This window comes from Toxorhynchites rutilus, chromosome 2 (assembly GCF_029784135.1).
Source record: "Toxorhynchites rutilus septentrionalis strain SRP chromosome 2, ASM2978413v1, whole genome shotgun sequence".
Classification (NCBI taxonomy): domain Eukaryota; kingdom Metazoa; phylum Arthropoda; class Insecta; order Diptera; family Culicidae; genus Toxorhynchites; species Toxorhynchites rutilus.
Genome location: NC_073745.1, coordinates 245,434,821 through 245,456,962, shown reverse-complemented (window position 1 = coordinate 245,456,962; position 22,142 = coordinate 245,434,821). Strand labels below are relative to the sequence as shown.

Below are 22,142 nucleotides of genomic sequence, written 5' to 3'. Positions count from 1 at the left end.
AGGCGATTTTGACCAGTAATTGGACATTCACGACAGGTGGTGACTTTCAAGGTGGGGTCATAATAATGTTTACAAAAACGTCCAATTAGAGGTAAAAATGTCCAAATCAACGTGTTGTATCACAGCTTTGTCCAATTAATTAAATTTCGAATTAGATGTAAATTACTGTACAACCAAAATCAAAACAAAAGCCGAGACACAAAGCCCATGCAAAAACCCAAGGAACCGTCGCTCTCCGTCAATTATTCTTTTCTACAAATCTTACCGGTCGTTTTCGTTGAACGTATGCTGATGGGTCGTTAAGTTACCGGTGTATGTGAATGTTTTCATGATAATTGCATGGTAGAATAACTGACGAAACGTGACGTGACGGGACGTGAACGTGACGTGGATGTTGTATGTGAATCGCACTTATTTCTTTAGTGCAGCTTCACTGAAGATACGTTCCTACCTTTTGACGTAGGACTACGTCTAACCGGAAGATATAGGGGGTGAAATGGAAATCTAGGCACTGCACAAGTAGGAAAAAAAGCAAGATTTAGAACGCTTATAACTCGAGCATTTCTCAATAGATCGCAAAGGTTTTTGCATCAATTGATAGGAAATATATCTACGCATCTATCATAACGAATAACATTTCATTTTTCTTGAGATAAATAATTGAATAATTGTGAAATATCAAGCATTGTCAAAATGCACTATGTGCCCATTTCTGATTGGTCCATTTTGTGCTTCCCAAATCGTACCGACCAAAACGGGCAACCAGAGCAGCAGCGAAATAGAATGAAGCACGATTGGAAAGGAAAAAGAAAAAAAATGAACGAAACATTGGTCGCAGGCCCACACATGCGTAATTCTCGAGCCAGCCAGTCAGCTTAAAAATCCCCGCTCCGCTGCCGTAACGATCATTCTTTGTGTGGACACCGACTGGACAACATCGTTGCTGGACGAGCTGGACGGCGAGGGATCGAGTGCCTTTCTCAAGGCATGAGGGTGGAGGTGGTAACGCTGGAGTAGAGTAGAGTTTTCAAAGGGCCTTTCTCAAGGCTAGAGACGAATGAACTGCAAAAGTTTAAAGTCTCTATAATACAAGACCTTCCTTCCGTAACGATCATTCTCATCCAAACCGTACACCTCATCGGATCGCATCACAACACATCAACAAACCAACCCAAGCAGCCATGTCTGGACATGGTAAAGGAGGAAAAGTGAAGGGAAAGGTAAAATACCGCTCGAACCGTGTTGATCTGGAGTTCCCCGCAAGGGTAGCTAGGCCGAGCGCATTAGTACCAGTGCACCAGTCCACCTAGCCGGCGTTATATAGTTTCGGCCGCCGAAGTGATCGAGTTAGCTGGCAAAGCTGCTCGCGACGATAAGAAAACCCGCATTCGGAACAGAACACATTCGGTTCGGTGGACATCAAAACAACAGGCAGTTGCAGCGAGTGGCGAGTGGCAAACGCAATCGCAAAACGGCAGCAGGTAGCAGAAGAAAAAGTCACAGGAGGGTCGTGTCCGAGACACGACCGCATAGTTGACGTAGGATTCCGTTAGGCTATCTGTTGATTTTGGATATGTTTGAAGAATTACATCGTAAAACTCTTTGATAATGATTTCGTGGCCCCGAAAAGGGCCGTTTTGTTTGGTTGTTGGGTATGGTTTGTTCACTCCACCAGTGTTTACCGAGTGATGATGACACAAGGATGGTAAACAGTCGTAGGATGGTGCGTATCAGATAAAAGATACCGAAGTGGAACGAGATATGATGAAAATTGCCCTTTGTGATCCTAGACGAGATGGCTCCTGTGTTATGTATGGATGAAATAAATAAAAAAAACTTACCAATGTAATATAAGATAATACCGAACACAATTATCAATTTTTCTTTGATATAGAGAAAACTTATTTGAAATGGAAAAGGTAATTTTCTTTTATATTTTTTTACTTTCTGGGTGTTTATTCAACCCAATGCGAATTTTAATTGGACAACAACAATTAATACTATATGTAGAGCCTATGGAAAATCACTTTTTCTAATATATCTTCACTTTTCCAATTTTTCTGCCGTATTAACATTCCTTGGGTGAAAATGAACACAACAAGATTAAACCTAACGACCCCGGGAACAAACCTTGGTTTTTATTTATTTGAATTGAAATAAATCGTTTCATATATCAAGTCATTTTCAACACACCTGCTACCATACATCATACTCACACTTGTGCTAAATTTTTCACAATGAACGATCGATCATTGATATGAAATTTCACGAAGCAACCAACATTCAAGTCCCAAATTAAAATTTTATTTGCTAGAATTTATCGTATCACTCACCTCGCTTGCAATATAAAAATGCCCCCGACATGCACATATTTGCAATGCCGATTTCCTCAGGCAGCTTGGTTTAGATGTCTCTGTTAGGGAATACATTTCAGTAGAAACAAAAGCTCCCCCTATTTTCATGTATTTGCAATGCCGATTTCCCCCAGGCAACTTGGTTTTGATGTCTCTGTTAGGGACCGGCCGCATGTGTCGTCAATTTCGACCAATCAGAAGTGGTTATTTCCGTTAGGATATGAGTTGAGATTTTTCAATTGTTCGATAGTTATTTACATGACAAATATTATTTACTTCAATATAAAAATTTGTTATGGAGTGCCGAAATCGATTGACGCGAAAATCTCATTAATCCATCATGAAATGACTGAGCAATAAGCGTTTGAAATTGGACAATTTTCACGATGTGCTCGATTTTCGATTTTCAATTTGTACCTCAATATGTTCCCGAAAGACGTAATCCTACGTCAAAAAGTTTGTTCTTTATACAAACTGCTTTGGTGGCAAATCCAGAACAAGGCGGCATCGAGGGCGTTCGAAATGGTTTTTTTCAAAACCACGAGTACTAAGTTTTCTAAATTGGAACCATTCCATAAAACAAGGCGCTTTTCAGGGCCATTAAACCTTCCAAAAAAGAGTTTAGGAAATACAGTTCAATGCTTTCTAAAACATTATCCAAAATAATAATAAAACACAAATTGTTTTTTTCATAATTTGTTTGCCAGGATCTGATGAGTATGTGAATTTGGCAGTTGTTCTGAGCTTATTGATAGTTGGCGACTTTCCTGGTTATTCAATTTTCACCAATTCTTAAACTGTTTCCAGATTGAAAGTACAGTAATTTACAATTAGTTCGACATTTAGCTAATTGGACGGACATCTAATGCGACTTATTTAGTTGGACATTTTTGTAAACATAGAGATCCAAATTATGACCCCACATTGAAAGTCGACACTGTACCACTGTCATCGCAAATGTTCAATTACAGGTTAAAATCGCCTCCAATGCGACACTGAGTGGTGCTTCGGCACGTCGCATTAAATATAATTTACTGTACAACATGTCACGAGCTGGATGGGAAGAAATTTTCCAACTGTGAAAGCTATAGCGAGTGGCAACAAATCGCTAAACAGGAAGGTTTAGCCGAACAAGATGGGGATATCGAGTGATAACAAAACAATAAACTCTTTAGATTGAAGATAATTTTGTGATCCTGAAAAGGACCCTTTTTAGCCTGCATGTGAATCCAACGAGCGAACAAATCGTAATGAATGTATTTTTTTGCCATCGCTCCCTTTTAACGCTCATTCGTTCGTCTCGTTGGACTCGCCCCTCTGGCTGAGTTTGCCGATTTGTCTCTATCCTGTGAGTGTGTACCGCTAGAGTATAAAACACGCGGACCCCAAAAAAATATCTTGTTTTCTTTCAAACCGTAAACCCGTGTGGTTGTACGGCATCGGCATCGTGGACGTAACAAAGGAGGACAAGTTAAGGAAAAGGAAAAGTCTCACTCGAACCGTGCAGGTCTCCAGTTCCCTGTTGGTCTCATTCACTGATTGCTCCGCAAGGGTAACTAGGCCGAACGGATTGGTGCCGGAGCACCAGTATACCTAACAGCGATTATAGAGTTTCGGCCGTCGGAGTGCTCGAGTTGGCTTGCAAAGCTGCTCACGACAATCAGAAAACCCGCATCAAAAACAGAGCAGCTTCGGTTCGGCGCTCATCAAGGCAACAATTAGTTTCAGTGAGTGGCAAAGTGTTTCTCCGGCACGTCGCATTAAATGTAATTTACTGAACAACATGTCACAAGCTGGATGGGAAGAAATTTTCCAACTGTGAAAGCTGTGGCGAGTGGCAAACGCAATAGCTAAACAGGAAGGTTTAACCGAACAAGATGGGAATATCGAGTGATAACAAAAACACAACACCAAAGGTTCTTTTCAGAACCATTAACATATTCATAAAGAGTAAACAGTAAACTAATCCATTTTTCAGGTAGATAGGTAGGTATTCACGTAGGAGAAGAAAATAAAACAATATATTTAAAATATATATTTAACTAAAGCTGTCCCTTTTGTATAGTCCTACGTCACTCCGGTTATGTCCCCGACATTACCCACCCGTCTTTTTTACTTCTATTCATCTGAACAAAAGTCGAATGACTTTTCCCCTGGCGCCATCAACTTGCTGTTTTCAGCAGAGCCGTCAAATTGAATGTCAACAAACTGTCGGCAAGACGCACTTTTCTACCCATTGCAGCGGCTGCAGCGATATATCGCCATTTTGCGCGTTTTGCATACTGGAAAATGTCAGTATGGTGGATTTTTGGTGGTTTTTGATGAAAAATCAAGCCGCAAAGCATACTAAAAGTGTAGTGAAGTGAAGTGTTCAGTCGGACCAGCAGTGTGAAGTGAATTTTATCAGCTGTGGTCATTATCCTAGTCGAGTAGTGATAGGAATATTGCGTTTCGTGCGTGTGTGGAAAATAGTGCTCGAAGGGGTGGCTAAAAATAATTACATTGAAAAACAATTGAGGAGTTCCCTGATTTTATCGCCGCACCGGTTGCGAAAGGAAAACATTCAAAATGATGTTCACGGTAAGGAGTTTTTCGTGTAAATGTTTTGAGTGTTTAGGTGATTTATCAGAATAAATAAAATAGAAATCATTAAGCATTCGATACTGAGTATTACGTAAATTGTTTTGGAAAAAGTATAGTCTGAGAAAAAATATTTAAACATGATTTTTCTGTTCAATTTATCTTACTACAAGTAGACATTTGAGAATGGAATAGCATTTTTCTAGTGATAAATGTACGTTGTCTTGTTGAACATAATATTTTACCTATCGTTATACAGTGCGCAGGTATCCCATTTCTTGAGAAGAATGAGGGGCTTCCAATTTTTTTTTTGAGAAATGAGATTGAAATCGGTTATTGATTTAGAAAATATATTGCCATTAGTTTGGTTTTTGTACATTGATTTCAGGGGTTACTTTGTCATCATATTTGACTGAAGCTTCCCTTATATCCTGGAGGTAATCTAAATTTGAAGCAATCAAAAGCAATGCTTTCAAAGTTTTTCGTTAGTGATTGTAAATATAAATGAAATTAAATAATCATAATCGTGTTATTTCTTCGTAGGGAACCAATCAGCAGCAGGACACCCGCTTCAGCGATAAGGAGAAGAAGCTCCTTAAACAGATGAAGTTCGGTGATAGCCTCAATAAACGCGTTGACATGTCGAAGGTGAAGTTAGATGTGCTACGACCGTGGATAAGTAAGAAAATTACCGACATGCTTAACATCGAGGATGATGTTATTGTAGAATTTGTTTACAACCAGTTAGAGGAGGAAAAGTTTCCGTGTCCGAAGAAAATGCAGATAAATATGACCGGTTTCCTAAACGGAAAGAACGCGCGTGTTTTCATGGAAGATCTCTGGGCGCTGTTGCTTTCCGCACAGGAGTCTGACTCCGGAATACCGGCTGAGTTTATAGAACAGAAGAAGGAAGAGATAATGAAGAGGGAGGAAGACTCCAAACTTCTAGATGAAGTAAGGTCACGAAGGTCTCGCAGTCGAGGTGGAAGTCGCGACAGGGATGACCATAGAAAAACTAAGAAGGAAGTACGTCCAATGTACAAACCCGAGCCAGAGGAGTACCTCGATGAGGAGGAAAAAATGATTGAAGATTTCATCGAAGCTGATGTTCCAATTTCCAAGGACAAGGAGGCAAAGAAAATCGTCGAGGAAGTAAAGGCTCCCGTTGTGAGAGATGCCTCACCGGAACGTAACTCGAAAAAAACACCGGAAAGATCGAGGGAAAACCACAAGACAACTGATAATTCGGACCGAACTCGGCGTAAGTCTCGTGAGCGTTCGCGTTCCCGTGAGCGACGTAGATCTCGCGATCGGCGTTCATCGAGGGATAGAAAATCTTCCAGGGATCGGCGGCGCTCGAGATCCACTCGACGATCTGCGGATCGTGCAAGGAAGAGGAGTCGTTCACCTAGGGATAAGCGGGACGGACGGTAAGTATTATTTCATTGCTAGCAGACTCAGCACAAAAATGATTTTTCAATTTAAATAACTCCGACCTGACCGATAACAATTATTGTTTGAATGGAACATTTCAAATTCAATTGAATTAAAAGAGTTTGAACGATTTATGTATTATGTCGATTGGCGTGGTAGATTACGTTTTTGCAACTAAATGTACTAAATAAGTCTGAATTTTCGTAATTTTCAAAGTTTCGGTCATTTATACATCATGGTTCTTAGAGATATGCGGACGGGAGAATTGTGAAATGATCAATGTTGGAATTTTCCTCTGAATCTATCGCTTCTCTCAAGTGTACGTACTCTTTGGACCGCAAATTTGTTTGGTTGAATCTGATGAACGATTTATCACAATTTTAGCATACATGTCGAACTGTTGGAACAATCGACGATGTCGCAGCAAATGGTTATCAACATCATCAAACGATTTGCATGTGGCAAATATATGCAACGGCAGTGGTGTTGAACAGATATATATACTTCAACCGTTGATCTGATGTATAAGATTCTTTGTGGATCTCATGTATGATGATGATCTGAGACCTTAGTGGAAGCACAAAAAAGTGCTCCGTTTAAACGAAAACCAGCCGCCCCTGGCTGGGACGAACAAAATAACTTTTAAAAAATCTGATGTCTCTAAAGCGTGGTTTGCATAACTCGAGAACTAATCAGGCAAATTGAACCAAAATTTGCATGTGGAGGTTTTAGGAGGCAATAAATGTTTCTATGGTGATTCGACACACCTACCCCATCTCTAACGGCAAGGGGGGAACTGATCAAGCAAATGGAGCTAAATTTGGGTACGAGAAATTTTTCTATGATGGTATGACACCACTCCCTCCTCTGGAATGGAGAGGGGGTCCCATAATAACAATACACATATCAGAGTGGCCACCCGTTCGGGAAATGTGGGAAAAAGTCGGGAATGAAAATCTATCGGGAAAAATGCGGAAAAAGTCGGGAAATGCTTCATGAAGTCGGGATTTTTCTGCTCAGTGTTTTTTTGCGATCTAAAATGATACTGTATGTTAGCGTATGAAAACGTCCCACAAGATACAACAATTCTCTGTCTTTGATGTACTAAGATGAATAACTCTTTTTTTTTTCATCAAAATTTGTTCCAAAATTTTAAGCGCAGGAACGTAAAAAATGAAGATGTGGGCTGATGCCCAGCAGCCTTGAAAACCCAGAAAATTAGAAAGAAAAAACATAAAACTACCCTATGATCAGAACGTACCGGGAATTTTTAAAATAAAACAAAATAGAGTTAAATATCAGGCAAATTTATTTTATCTCCTTCAAAATGAGGGGCTCAAAATGAAAAGGATGTAAGTGACATCATCCATTTCCCTATATCGACTTAGCTGCAAACACATTCTTAGCAGTATTTGATAATCTGGAAGATAGGTCAGAACCCAATCTGTCGGATTCTATAGCAAACTCAAATTGGAACGTTTTTGCAGTTGAGTTATTAACTAAAGAGAATGTTTGATAAGTGAAATCGATCAAGTCACTTACCCTCCTTTTCTTCTGAGCCCCTCAAATATGATCCATCTGAAGCAACACACATGTGCCAACGCTTGACCCATTCCTCCATGCACTCCTGGTAGTTTTTTTTTTTTTTATTCTTTATGGGCTGGTTCGCCTACATTCCTGGTAGGCAAACGATGGGATGGCCTTTAGTTCCCTCGTCGCATTCTCTTTAATCATCTTGATCGTCTTAAGGTCGTACCAACATAAGAAAAACAAATAAACTGGTTTCCGCACGTTAAACAAAAAAAAATCCAGTACTTTCTGATCATAGTGTTTTAATTCACATTCTTTTCTCTTATGGTTTTCTTATGGTATCCAATAGAAACATTCGTATCTTTGAAAAAATAATGGTTGGTAGTCGAAATGTAGATTCAACATACGGGCCGAAACAAGTTCTTAAAATAAATCAAGGTTCTGGAGTAAAAATGGGACTTTCAGAGAAAAGGGAGTCAGATTCAGTATCATTGAAAAAGTCTCATATGCCCCTATTCCTGCTATTCCTGATAGTTAATGAAATAATTGAGTTCGGGTTATTACTTTAACCCCTTGAACGACAATTTATTTTCAGTCAGCTCTGCTCTGGCAGACGATTTAATTTTCTTAGTTTTAAGAGAAGAGATTGCTATCGAAACTCACGGTTAGTAATTCAATTCAGTTCAAAGCGTTTCAGGTCTTAGATGCATATATTTCAGAAACAATCTAGTCCGTATCTCCTGAACCCTACATCTAACCCAAAGTCTGTTGCTGAATAACGCACCGTCCATTTTTTGTCACAGGCGGACATGCGAAATATTTTCGCAATTCGGCTTTCGAAAATCAATGTTTAACTAATGATACAATACTTTAAAAATTTTATTTTTGAGAATCGGGAATTTCGTGAAAACGTGCTGAAGGAAAATGGAAAAGTTCGGAGAATTCAATTCGCATATGTTCTACAATTACATATTGACAAGCGTTTTTAGTCCATTTGATGTTTGCGCTAACGAAATTGATCTACGTTCGAAAATGGAAATAGTTTTTAATGTAATAAAACACACTCCTATTTCGTCTTCTATCTATATAAATAAAAATGGATCGCCGAATGTGTTGATAAGAGCAAAACTCGAGAGAGGAATTGTCCGATTTAGGGCTGTCTTTATTATATCATATTTTCTGTATCAAAAATTTGTTCCACGTAACGGAGAAACATGTTATTTGCAAGCGGTTGAAAAATCTTGAACGAGAATTGTGTCTGAAAATATTCTGATATTATAATGACGAGTTTTGGTAGAAGTACTAGGAATTTTATAGTCAAAGGTATTTTTTTTCAATCAATGAACAATTCTGTGATTAGAACCATGAACAGCGCTTAGTAAGAAAACGTGGATGTGAAAAATAAATTTTGAACGGGACGAAGTTTTCTGGGTCAGCTAGTATTAGTGTTAGTGTTAAATAAATAAATTTAGGAATTTTAGTCTGTTGAAGTACAAATCACATACAACGTGTTTTTATATACCCAGGTTTTTTTACGCGGATTTTCCAATTAACGCGGTTTTTTTAAGCGGATTTTCGAATTAACGCGGATTTTCCAATTAACGCGGTTTTTTTTACGAAGTACGTATCCCCCGCGTAAAAAAACCAGGGTGTATATACATTTCAAAGAACGATAACGGTTTGGTCATAATCGAGGCTGTGACGCGTGTCATTTGGTACCGAACAAATATTTCGATTTTCCTAATTTTCAAAATCAATGTTGGCCACCAATCGTATTTTCAATGCACAAAATTCTACATGTTCAAAACTCTTCAAAGCTGTGCTGCAGAGTAAATCGAGTTGAAATTTTTCGCTAGATGTCAAAACAAGGCATTGGAAGATGAACTTTACAATAGAAGAATATATTTTTTTTTTTTTTTCTTATTTAGGAATCGTGACGACGCCCGCAAACGTTCCCGCAGTGTAATTCGTGCTAAAAAGGCGGATATTAATGAAAAACCAGCTGGTAAATGCTTCATGAACAGTTCATGAAATGTTGATGGTTTATCAATGAATCGCTTTCGAAATATTTCAGACAATGGATCGATTTCAAAACTGCAGACGAAGCTGATGAACCTAGCTGAAGGTAAAAAGGTTTCCCCGGCAGCAAAACGACGCAGTCGTAGTCGCTCAACTTCGCGCTCACGCTCTCGTTCATCGAGCAAGAAGAAAAGTGTTAGTCGATCCCGATCGAGATCCAGATCAAGATCTAAATCCAAGTAAGAACAAAAAAGTCAGTGAAATAGGGGACGGGTTTTCAAAAACATATTTGCATTTTAGGGGGCGAAAGAACAGAAAGTCGCGTTCGCGCTCAAGGCGCTCTCGGAGTTCCAATTCTTCCGGATCATCATCCAGCAGTCGCAGTGGAGATCGCAAAAAGACAACTAGTAGAAATGCTGGTGGGGCTAAGAAGAGAAATGGAAAAAGTCGTAGTCGTAGTCACAGCCGCAGCCGTCGAGGTACATCACGTTCTAGGAGTCACTCGGGCAGCAGCCGTTCGTCATCTCGACCTGCCAAAGGTAATGATTTCGAGATACAGAAGAAAGAAAACAGCATCCAGAAGAAACGACACTACCGGTCGAATAAGGATTCATCAGAGTCCGAATCCGATCGCGATAGCCGCGCAACCGCGAGGAAAGGCGATCGTGGTGGTCGTGATCGTCGATCTCATTCTCGTGGGAAAGCGAATGCATCGAGAAGCAGGAAGGATCGCTCACGTTCCAAGAATCGCTCCAGGTCACGAAATCGTTCGCGCTCTAGAAATCGTTCCCGTTCGCCGAGACGCTGGTCTCGATCACCCAGAGGCAGAGGAGGGCGTAGCAACCGGTATGTATATTCATTTTCTATTGTAATATGTTGTTGTAAATTGTCTTTTATGATCTCGAGTTGAACACTGCGCATTATCTATTCGCATATGTCTAACTTTAAACTCTCAAATGAACCATCATTTGATCTTGCTCCTCGTTTTTCTTTCTCTTGAAAGTGTTTCCTTAAATGTGCGACCCTCTCACTTTCCTCAGTTAGAAAAGAAAAAGCAGAATTCATGTGTATGCAGAGCGCAGATCGTGCACAGTTGGTTATGGCCGTTTGTCACCATTGCTGGTGTTTTGGGTGTCCATCTGCCAACTGTGGCAAACCGAACGCTTGATTTATATTCATCCCTGCTGGCTGCTGGTATAGCCTTTAGTGGTGGATGACACTTGTTCCGGACTGCTTGAAAGAAAACCTAAAACCATCCGAAAGGAGACCGCATTCCGGGACCGTGTGCCTAACACATGCATGTTCGTGGCGTGTTTGTGACCTCTTGATTTTGGATCCACTTAGGAACATCCGGGACCGCGACCGCTGGTTATGGTTACTGATGACATTATGTTCCGGGATGCTTCCTTTGATGACCAATGCGGTGCCATCGTGGACGTGTACTTTACACACTGCTGCCTGCACGTTATCATATCCGAAAGACAATCCTCCAAACTATCACATCCGGCTCCCAACGATCAGCCACAGCTCTGCCAAAGGTCTACAATCTACGAGCGCGACGATGTTTACGTGGAGCGGCCACGGTTCACCTCCCCCTGCTGGTTCAATTGCTCTGCGATTTTCCACTTGATGATTTTGTTTGAAGATTGAAACCATACGAACAAAATCCTCGCCCCATAATAAAGAGACACAGAACAGATGACGATGAGAAGAGGAAGAGGTAGGCGAGTAAGTTACGCTCCTGAAGGAGCAACATTTTCTTTGTTCTCTTAGACCTAACAAAACGAATGAAACGTACAAATCACATAATTCTTCTGTCGGAGCAGCAACTGTTTGATATCATAAGCTTAACACACGTCGAACATAAATTATTGGTTTAGGTATTTCATCGGAAAATCGTTCATCGGCGATTGACCCCAGCAGGCGAGTTGGCGAGTGGAGTTCAACGCGATCCAGTTGTTGGTCAGAGAAGAAATTATGGTGGAAGTTGAGGGATAATATGGTTTGAATAACGTACCCCGTAATAATGTTGCTGCCGCAAACTTATTGTATTCATTCACCAATAATCAAGTTTTCGGTACATCGAGCATATCAGAATGTAAAGATCACCTTAATGACGAAGGAAACATTCATATATCCAATGACAATTAGTGGAAAATTAACTTGTTTCGATCACATCCTGAAAAGTGATCATATTGTTTCGTGTCATTCTATAGATTCGGAATTTTATCACGTTCCCAAAGCTTCCAGTAATTCGTGTTTACAAGAAGTTCATATTGGCGATCTAACGCAAAACGTAAACGATCGGTGAGACATCTGGATTTTGTTTTTTAACTAAGAAAATGGTGATGAGGTAACCTAAAACTCAAAAACAAATCTCGTATATTTTACTTCCGGCCTTTCCAAGGTAGGTCTCGCATGCAGGAACCATGCATTTTTCAACTTGTTTTTGATTGTGCTCTCGAATTTCCTTCTTTGATTCATCCATTGTCAACATTTATACAATTTTCACTAATGAAAGGTATGGTAAGAAGGTAAGAAAATAACATGTTATATATAAAATTGCGCAGAATTAAATTTCTTCCAAACTCAACGCAGTCAAATAATCTTTTATGATAATAACGTTGTAATTTATGGAAAGAACTACAAACCTCCCATGAACTCACATGGCAAAATTTAAAACCATCATCACTTTCACCGCAGCGTCGCCTAGGTATAGATTTGTACGTTAGATCGCCAATAGAAAACGCAAGTTTATTCATTAAAATAGAATAATCTATTTTTTTCAAAGCCCATCATATTCATATTAGTCATTTCACAGAAATGTATGTATGCCAAAAATTTCCTTTTTTAGAAGCATCAAGTCATTTTCTTGCAATTTTGATTCAACATCAAACCATTTTCCTAGAATTTTGATGCTTGGATTGGCCTATGATCCTCAATGCTTAGGACTCTCGAAATAATTATCTACGACCAACATTCGATGCAGATCTATAGAAGTGTCCCTCAAAAAATTTATTGTTGCAGCAAAACACAACCAACACAAGTACAAAGATCAACGTATTCACGTACTCTTTCTCCTTCATTCCTTGCCTTCATTCTAGATCACTTATCTTTTTATAGTATGGCAGAGTAGCTTTTCAATACTACTTTTTTCGAGCCTTCGTTCATTTCTTCATGATACCCACATCTTCTTTAGGAACACTATGTTCCATTCGAAACTATATGTTTGCACGTACTCTGATTTGTATTTGATTGACAGACCTATGTCAAATGTTTCACCTTGTTGCTTTTCGATATTATATACATGAACAAGATGCTCTTAATTCCGATCTTAATTTATGCAGAAGTACGAGGTCGCGAATTTTGAATTTCCGCGGGTTATTCGTTTTTGATTTTTTTGGTAGCGCTAAGTTGGTACCCATGTCTTTCACTTACAAGACATGTTTCGAATTTTCTGCTTATTTTTTACAGCTGCTTTGCTTGCATGTTTCCATTTGGGCGATTGAGCTTTGATTTCGATGTTATAACCATAAACCCACAATTCGTCGACCCTTATGACCCTCAGGAGTAAATTTTGGTCGTCGCGTCAATGTTTTCATCTATTGTTGACGAGCTCGAGCTTCCGGTACGCAGCTTCATCTTTTGAGAACACTTTGTACCACCGATGAACCTTGCTTCAGTCCGAAGTAGCTTCACCGTATGCAACAGTTGAAATTTAGAATGTGTCCGCCCTCTTAGTTTTTTTTATCTCACTTGTTTATTTGTTTAGGCTCATTAGCACTTTAGATGTAACAGAGCCGGATTTTAATCATGTGATATGTTTTACCGTATCTATAAATTGTACATTACACAGCAGCCATTTTCATGCGCAAGAGTATTCCTTCTGTTCTTCCAAAAATCGAAACACGAGCCAAAACACGTGCGAACAAAACAACTGTCAAAAATTTGCGGAAAATTCAAGATGGCCGAATTTGTTAGCATAAGTGATGAAGTTCATGCGAACTCGACTGGCCATTGGCAGCACCATCTCAGATTGCACTGAAACGTGAGAGAGTCATGTAGGAATATTAAGAAGTGATAGAGCGGATACTGCAGCTAGGTCAGTGGAACACAGAGACACTGCAGAACCATACGGTCTTACCCTAGGTTGCACCTTGTTTGAAGCTGAAAATGAAATTAAACAACAATGGAACATGAATTACAGATAATTTCGTAGAATAAAGGAAGCAAACTTTATGAAATTATAGATAACATTAGCCTAAAACCATGGTTTAAAATTTATCACTTCGGAACCAAAGACAAAACCACACTTTCCAGAATAAGAACCTTCCATACTGCTACGAGAGGAAGAATGTTTCAATGGAACCTAAATAATTCAAGTCTATGCGACATCTGCGACCAAGACGAAGATTTGGGCCATATTTTATATACTTGCTCCAAGTTGAACCAGATTAGAATAAAATATGTCATACTTTATAATAAAGTCTATCTAAAAACATTATTTGCTAGGAAAAATCAGGTGAAATATGAACAGTTAGCCAGTTTAAAGAGTTTGAACTGAACTAGCAAGCGATATTTTTACAATTTAAATAAAATTAAAAAATCGAATACTTGAAATATAACCAAATTAGCCGACAGAATTGTGTTACCTGCTCGCGTAGAATATCTTGATATTTCATTTTGACTTGGCAATTATGGATCAGTAGGAGTGTGCCAACGAGCAAAGAAAAAAAAAATGTGAGTGTAAAGACATTGGTCATTTAAGCAACATTGCATGCTTGAAATCAAGGTGCGTATATATATTTATGTAATTCATCTTAAAAAAATTATATGAATATACATGAATAATATAAATATATATTAATTATATGAATATGAATGGAGGTTCCTGAAAAAAAAGCTTCTGGCCATAACATCTTTGTGTATAAATTTTCGCGTTCGATATGCTCTTGACATGTTTTTGAATGGAAAAAAAAAATTCAGAACATGTCAATCGAGATTTTATCAATTTTTATGAGTAAAACATTAGCAATATCTTTTAAAGAAAACATGAAAAAGACACAGACAAATACCTGTAAAAGTGCCCATCTTTCGATGTGTGGATGACTTGTAGGTAATTTTATGGGTTATTCATATATTTTGACGTAGACTACGTCTTTCATTTCTGTACTAGGGAGTAAATTCAAAGTTTGGGAACAAGAGCGTTACGATTTTTTTTATCCCATTTATTTATTTAAGGTTCATTAGCAATCTAGCTGTAACAGAGCCGAATTTTAATCGTGTACATGTCACATGGTTATCATATCTATAATTAGCACATTACACAGTTGCCATTCGCCAGTATTCCTTCTATACATATGATACATTCACACAGTAGCCATTTAGGCGTAAGAGTATTCTTTCTGTTCTTCCATTATCCAGTTGAACCACCGGACAGCGGAGACAGTTGATTGATCATTGTTGAGTTATTTAAAGAACAGCAGCCCGATGTGTCTTGCAGAGCAGAGCAGTTGTATGGATGAATCGATCTTATTTCGACCGTGGATCGTTCTCCATCGCTGATGATTGTTGCGTGGACGTAGCTATTCTGTAACAACACAAAGATGGTCAATGAGGGCCCTGAGTTTTGAACTCACGATCGATCACTTACTAAGCGAACGCGCTTTGAAGCTTAAACTAGCGAAAACAATGCTTGGATAATATTCGAGATCGATTACGAGCGAATTGTGTCAATAGCGATGAGTCAAATAGCGGTCGATATGGACGGTTTGATTACGGAATGTGATAGATACTATTTTACCATATCGTAGAGTCCACATTATTTCGCTGGTGTACATTACATATTCATATTTCTGAAACCTACACAGTGCGGTGTCATCAGAAGACTATTTTGAGCGCTACTATATCTTTGCTATAGTAGCGCTCTTTGCTTTGCTGACCGAAGTGCGGAAAAAAGAGGAAGACGGGAAGAAGGAGGTTTAATTTGCGCTGGTTATTTTTAAAGAGGAATTGATTCCTGCACCGGAGATTTTGTTGGACCGCTGGTTTGTATATCAACGCTACCGAACACTTCGAGTGGATCCGTGCAAAAGCTTGGAATCTCTGTAATTTTAGAAACATTGTCTTCATGGTTTATCCTCAAATATTCGTACTTGTGAAACCAACACAATTTTATCAAGGGACTTTTTCATGCGTTGATACGGAAACTACTGAAATCCCGAAAATCTAGATCTGTCATGATTGTTCGATGGACCAATTATGCTCGCTCTGGCCAATCGTTGAGAATAGATTCAGGTGCAGTTTCAAACAACGGTAGTCCTACGCCAACATTGTGGTTATTTCACTGGTATAACCAGAATTGCCAATTATAATTTCCAAAAATCAGGGAAAATGAAAATAAAAATCAGAATTCCTTTTTTCATCGCTGGTCACGATTTGGTTCAAAATGTCATTTACTTGCGTTTTTGAAGGGGGTCACAGAATGAGATGTGATCCATTAAAGATTTTGCGGTCAAATTGTGTGGCCGCAATCACTGATTTCTGCCGATCCTCTTCAGAATCGCCTCTTCTTACGAAGGCAACTGATTTGGAGGATTGCCGTGGTTCGTGAATAATGAATGAATTTAGCTTCGAGATCGATTTCTAAAGGTTATGCAGGTACACAAAAATGGTGTATATTTATTACGGATAATTTGCCTTCCGGAAAATTAGAAAGTGCAAAAATCAGGAAAAATTAGGATTATTTGAAAACAGCAGGCAGAACTGAGTGTTTGTCAGGATGTCAAGGTACGTGTCAAAAAGTTTGGGAAATCCTGAAAAATCAGTAAGGAAAATATGTTTTTAAGAGAAATGAATTTTACTTTTCGGAAAAAAATCTTTCGATGTGTGGATGACTTGTTGGTTATTGTAGGGGCTATTAATATATTTTTGTATTAGGATATTTAAAAAATACGTTTTTAAGAAAAATGAATTTCGATTTTTAAAACAATTTTTTGTCTGTTTTTTTTGGGAAATTTTATTATATTTTTTTTCAAAAACAATTAAGTAAACAATTTATTACATTTAATTCTATGATCAGAATTTTGTAGGTCTTATAGTTTTTGAGTTAGGAATTTGGTAAAAATTTAAGAAACTTTGACCTTTTTCCAAAAAGTGGTCATTTTTTATATTTCAAGTATGCAAAGTTGTTTAAATGTTGTTTAAACTCCTAAGTTGGTTTGAAATTCGTTAAGTGAGAAACATGAGAACCAACATAACGCCACAAAAATAAACTAAAATCAATTATGTGTAACCCGTTGGAATTCAAAAGTCGCGATACTTTTTGAGCAGATCTCATATATATAGGAGATACTAGGGTATCATTTAGCCTAGACATATTATTACAACATTATTACATTCAGTATTTTCAAAAAAAACTTTTAACCAGTTGAAGGAAGATTTCATTAAAAATTATTAGTCCAGAAATAGAGAGAAATAACGCTTACAGGGACCTACATTCAAAGTGGGCGCTGCTACACGCGTACTAAACGGAAAACGTGTTTTAGTAAACCGCCAGACGAATGAGTTAGACGAATAATTTGAAAACTGTTCATTATCCACTTTACTAACCACACATTTCTAAATACCTACGTTTACTGTTTATTCTAGGATCCATCGGTGAGACGGTAATTGTTAGCGTTAAGAGATTGCATTTACATAGAACATCAATTATGACATTTATCTGTCACCATCCTTATCGAACTCGTTTGTTCTTGTTTATCGTTACAGTGGCAAATTTGCTGGTGGTGGTAATAGTGGTAGCGGTAGCGGCGGCGCCGTTGGCGGTGGAGGCGGCCAAAGTGGAGCCGCTAGTAGTGGCAATAACACCAGTGGAGGCAGCAGCGGTAACCGCCGTCGATCGCCAGCTCGTGGCGGTCGCGGTGGCTTCTTTCCGCCACGTCGTGGCGAAAGCCCGTCGTCATCCCGTGAGTATAACTACAATCGACGATCGTCCCGGGAACGCCAGGGTCAGTGGCGACGTTCAGATGAGCAACAGCAGCAGCAGCAGCTACAGCAACCTCAACCCGCTAGTCGTCCGCCGATGGGCCCTCCCGCTTCTAGGTTTGATGAAAGACGGCCCGGGAATGCGGCGAACAGTCGCCAGAGTAGGGAACGCAGTAGCAGTAGTGATGTGAGGAAGAAACCCGTGGAAGCTCGTGGTAATTGGGATGAAGATAAAAAGAGCTCCGCATCTAAAAATGGAGATAACACTTTGGATTCTGGAGAATTTTGGGATGATGGTGGCAGTGCCCCACTTCTTTCCGAATTCAAAGGGTCCGAGCGTAAGTCGTCCGACCGCAAAGCGTCTGAGCGTAAGCCATCCGAACGCAAGACATCTGAATACAGGGCATCCGAACATGTTGTTTCGGAACACAAATCTGCCAGAGAAAAGAAACCCGATATTGTTCCTGAAGAAAGCCGCAAAGGAACTAGAAAACAAGAAGTCAAAAAGGTGGTGGAACCGGCGAAAAAAGAAAGCGTTAAGGTTGAGGAAAAAAGACCTATTATAAGATCGAGGTACAGTAGCAGCTTGTCGAGGACTCCCTCGCCATTCTTGAAACCACATGAACGTTTGGCGGCTGCCACTGCTGCTACTTCCTCTAGTACCACTTTGGCGGCAACTTCAAACGCAACTCAAAAGGATGATAAGTCTCTGTCCAGATCTACGGCCACAAATGCTGTACCTAAACCCAAAGCTAAGGTTAGTAATAACAAAAAGTATTCGAGCGATAGTGAGAGCAGTGATAGCAGCAGCGATTCGGACGAGGAGGAGAAATCATCTCGCAAAAAGAAATTGAAAAAGAAGCAGTCGAAAAAACGTCGGCAGTCAACATCCTCCAGCGAAGATGATTCATCGGATGGTAGTGATAATGAGGATGAACCTCCGAAGAGATCTGCCAAACAGGATGCAGAAGAACGCAAGAAAAGCAATGCACTCAAACTGGAAAAAGAAAAGGAGAAAGAAGCTGCGGCGGCAGCTGCCGCGGCCGCTGCTGCTGCTTCTGCTGCCGCCGCTGCTGCTGCAGTAGCGAAGGCTAGAGAGGAAAAGGCGAGAGAAGAGAAGGCAAGAGAGGAAAGTAACAAGAAACGTAAGCGTACAACAAGTTCTGAATCTCACAACGCCGATGAAAAGAAAATCGCTCCGAAAGATGTTAAATTGAAAAAAGTCGTCGAGAAACCATCTTCGTCATCATCTAGTGATTCTGAGACTGACCGGGCGAAGAAAAAACGTCGCAAGGATAGAAAGAAACGGGAAATCTCGGAGGGTAGTTCTTCCGACTCGGACAGTACTAAGAAGAAAAAGCACAAGAAACACAAAAAGCATGGCAAAAAGCACAAGAAGCACAAGAAACACAAGAAGAACAAAAGCAAACATCGCGACAGCAGTTCGTCGTCTGATGATGATGAGGACGTGCGAGGTCCAGGAGGGACGGTTGTCAATGATGATTTGGAGAAACAACTACGTGAGCGGGCACTCAAATCGATGAAGAAACAGCAAAGTATATCGGACTGAATGTATGAAACTCAACACTATATCATGTTGGGTAACAAGTTTCACAATAATTGAATTTCAAACACGATTGGTCACGCTCCCTTACAATTTTGTTAGTTGTAAAATAAGGATAAATTATAGGTTCAAACTACTAGATATTATATTATTATAGTGACTGTCAAAATTTATTGGAAATCCTTCTTGATACAATACATAATACATGAATCCAAGCGCTGAAGAAAAAAAAATCTTGAGCTACGTTACGTATCAAATTCAATTGATCAGTGCATGTTGTTGGTTCAATCTGATAACATTTCGTTGAAAATCCGTAGACGTTATGGTTTTATCATGTATTCATGGACAATGAGCGTTTTGACATAATGAGTTTCGTTTTATGATTTAAAACCCAAATTCAAAACTTGTATCCGAAACAGGAACAGCATATTCTACCAACAAGAGCTGTGCTATATAACAAATGTTTTCACAGAGGTGACATTTCTTCATGAATCCAATAAAATAACCGATTTTTAGCAAACAGTATGATATGATTGCTTAATAAATTCAAAACGTGAAAATAAATGTAGATCATAGGTTTTTTTTATCCGATTGAATTGCCCTCATTCACGCATGCTATCCCTTTTTTGCCGAACATCTATATCTTTTGTCAATTAGGATGCCTGGTTATTTTAGTGATTACATGCATATCATACAGATTCATTTCCCAAGCGAATTTAGGACATGACAACGAAGATGACCCATCGGATAGTAATTGAGCATTTCCTTAACCCATTAACGGCCACGTTGTATATATATATTTTTTTTTACGAGTCATTGGGGTAATTTTGATCATTTTTTGATTTTGATCATATCCTATTCCAGTACACGAGTTTCATTGAAATGTTTTATTTGGTAGACTGAAGAGACTTCTGTCACTTTATGATTAGTAATGTCAGATATGAGGACATGTTTTTATTTTGAGTAAAACAACAAACATTTTTAAAATTGATCAATCGATACTCTTCTTAGTGCCGAAATACTAAAATCATGAAAGAAGGAATGAGATTCATATATATTTTGGTTTCATTGATATTTTTTCTACCAGCATATGGTTTCATCACTCAGACGTTTTGTTATTATGGATTTATTGAAGCCAATGTTTGTAATCAACGATTTATCAAGAAAAGTATCAAATCTATATGCATGTATTTCCATTTACAGATATACAATAAAGTAATCTACGGCCTTATTCTGCGTGGCGTGTGAGGTGAGATGACAATTGTCACTTATGTCACGCGATTCCACCAGGCGTATGCCGTGAGAAATCTCACTTGAATGAACTCTCACTTTATTCCCGCTCTCAAATATACGTGACGATTGTCACATGAACTGGGATTTCTAGGTGACAATCGTCGACATGTCTTGAGGTGTCGACAGTGCATGAAAACAAATGAAAAAAGGAAGAGGAATAATAAGTGTTTTTTTGGGTCGTATAGAATCGATAGTAATGGTATTATATGTATCAATAAATTCAATTTATCTTCAATTTTCACAGTACGAAAGACAAATTGCAAGTAGTTTGTTTTTTTGTGAAAGCGGTAGTGAGTCTGTTATTCCTCAATTGGACGAATAAGCACACCGAAATTATTTTCATTTCATGAAATCTATTTATTTTCTCTAAAATATATCTATCATATGGGTCTTGTGTTTCATCTATCTATCCGCGAGTCATCGTCACCGAACTGCATATCCATTTCAGAAGCCGTGGTATATGCCCGAGCCGGAGCCAGAGCAACAATTTAACACTGAGAGTGCAGAGAGCAGCAGCAACTACGACCAAAACAAACAAAAATGCTAAACTTTACAGGATGCAATCAACTGTTTCACCAAATCTAAATCAAATACCTGCAAATTCGGCAGAATGTCCTGATACACTAACAACAGGCCAGGTTAAATCAGATCTATAGATACGGTACTGACTGCAGCAAAACAAATATCTGACCTCTCTGAGCGAAACAAATAGAATTCTGGGATGCCAGATGTTTTTTCTCAAATATATGCGATAAAAATCTGAAATATTTGTAAATATGTGCTAATGTCTGACATACTGACCAGCTTCGTTTATCATATGGAATCAATAATGTTTTGTCACTATTTTAAATAGCCTGCAGCAGGAATAAAAGGTTATGATAAAAGTTAAATGTCTACAAATTCGTGAACACATGTGCGAATGTGGCATCTCTGATCAGATTTGGCAACCAGCAGAATGAACGCCTTGTCACTTGCTGTTCATCCTCTCACATACATCAAATGAACCTCTCACGGCATCCGAAACGACTGTAGGAATAGAGTGAGGAGAGTTGCGTGATGGTGATGTGACAATTGTCATCTCACCTCACACGCCGCGTAGAATCAGGCCGCTAGTTTTTTCACATTCATAGTAATAAACTTCGAAACATTTAGGTACGACGAATGAAACGCATTGTTGTAAAATGTAAATCAATAGAAAAAAACATTGGCTTATTAAAAATGCACAAAATTTAATTTTGAATTATTCATTTTCGTTCAATATGATGTGAAAAAACTTTTCGTGTCGTGTTTCGTGTTAATTTATTCAAAAGTCATCTGAAATCCCTGGATATGAGTTCAATGTTTACATTTGATTATGTTGTTCGGAAGTGGCCCATTTGAAA

At 38.9% G+C, this 22,142-nt stretch overlaps 1 protein-coding gene across 1 annotated transcript; it reads left to right on the top strand.

Annotated features, from left to right (window-relative positions):
* Positions 1 to 4,558: 4,558 nt before the first annotated feature.
* Positions 4,559 to 19,682, top strand: LOC129765869 (serine/arginine repetitive matrix protein 1). The gene is made up of 6 exons (XM_055766307.1): positions 4,559 to 4,934; positions 5,478 to 6,364; positions 9,827 to 9,903; positions 9,973 to 10,156; positions 10,218 to 10,763; positions 17,688 to 19,682. The coding sequence occupies exons 1-6, from the start codon at positions 4,923 to 4,925 to the stop codon at positions 19,471 to 19,473; spliced, it is 3,492 nt and encodes a 1,163-aa protein (XP_055622282.1). The 5' UTR covers positions 4,559 to 4,922; the 3' UTR covers positions 19,474 to 19,682.
* The last annotated feature ends 2,460 nt before the right edge of the window (positions 19,683 to 22,142 follow it).

What these genes read in the sequence shown, in the direction of transcription:
- LOC129765869 (XM_055766307.1), top strand. An exon ending in AGGGATAAGCGGGACGGACG is followed by an intron (nt 6,365 to 9,826) that starts GTAAGTATTATT and finishes TTTCTTATTTAG; the next exon opens with GAATCGTGACGACGCCCGCA. An exon ending in TATTAATGAAAAACCAGCTG is followed by an intron (nt 9,904 to 9,972) that starts GTAAATGCTTCA and finishes GAAATATTTCAG; the next exon opens with ACAATGGATCGATTTCAAAA.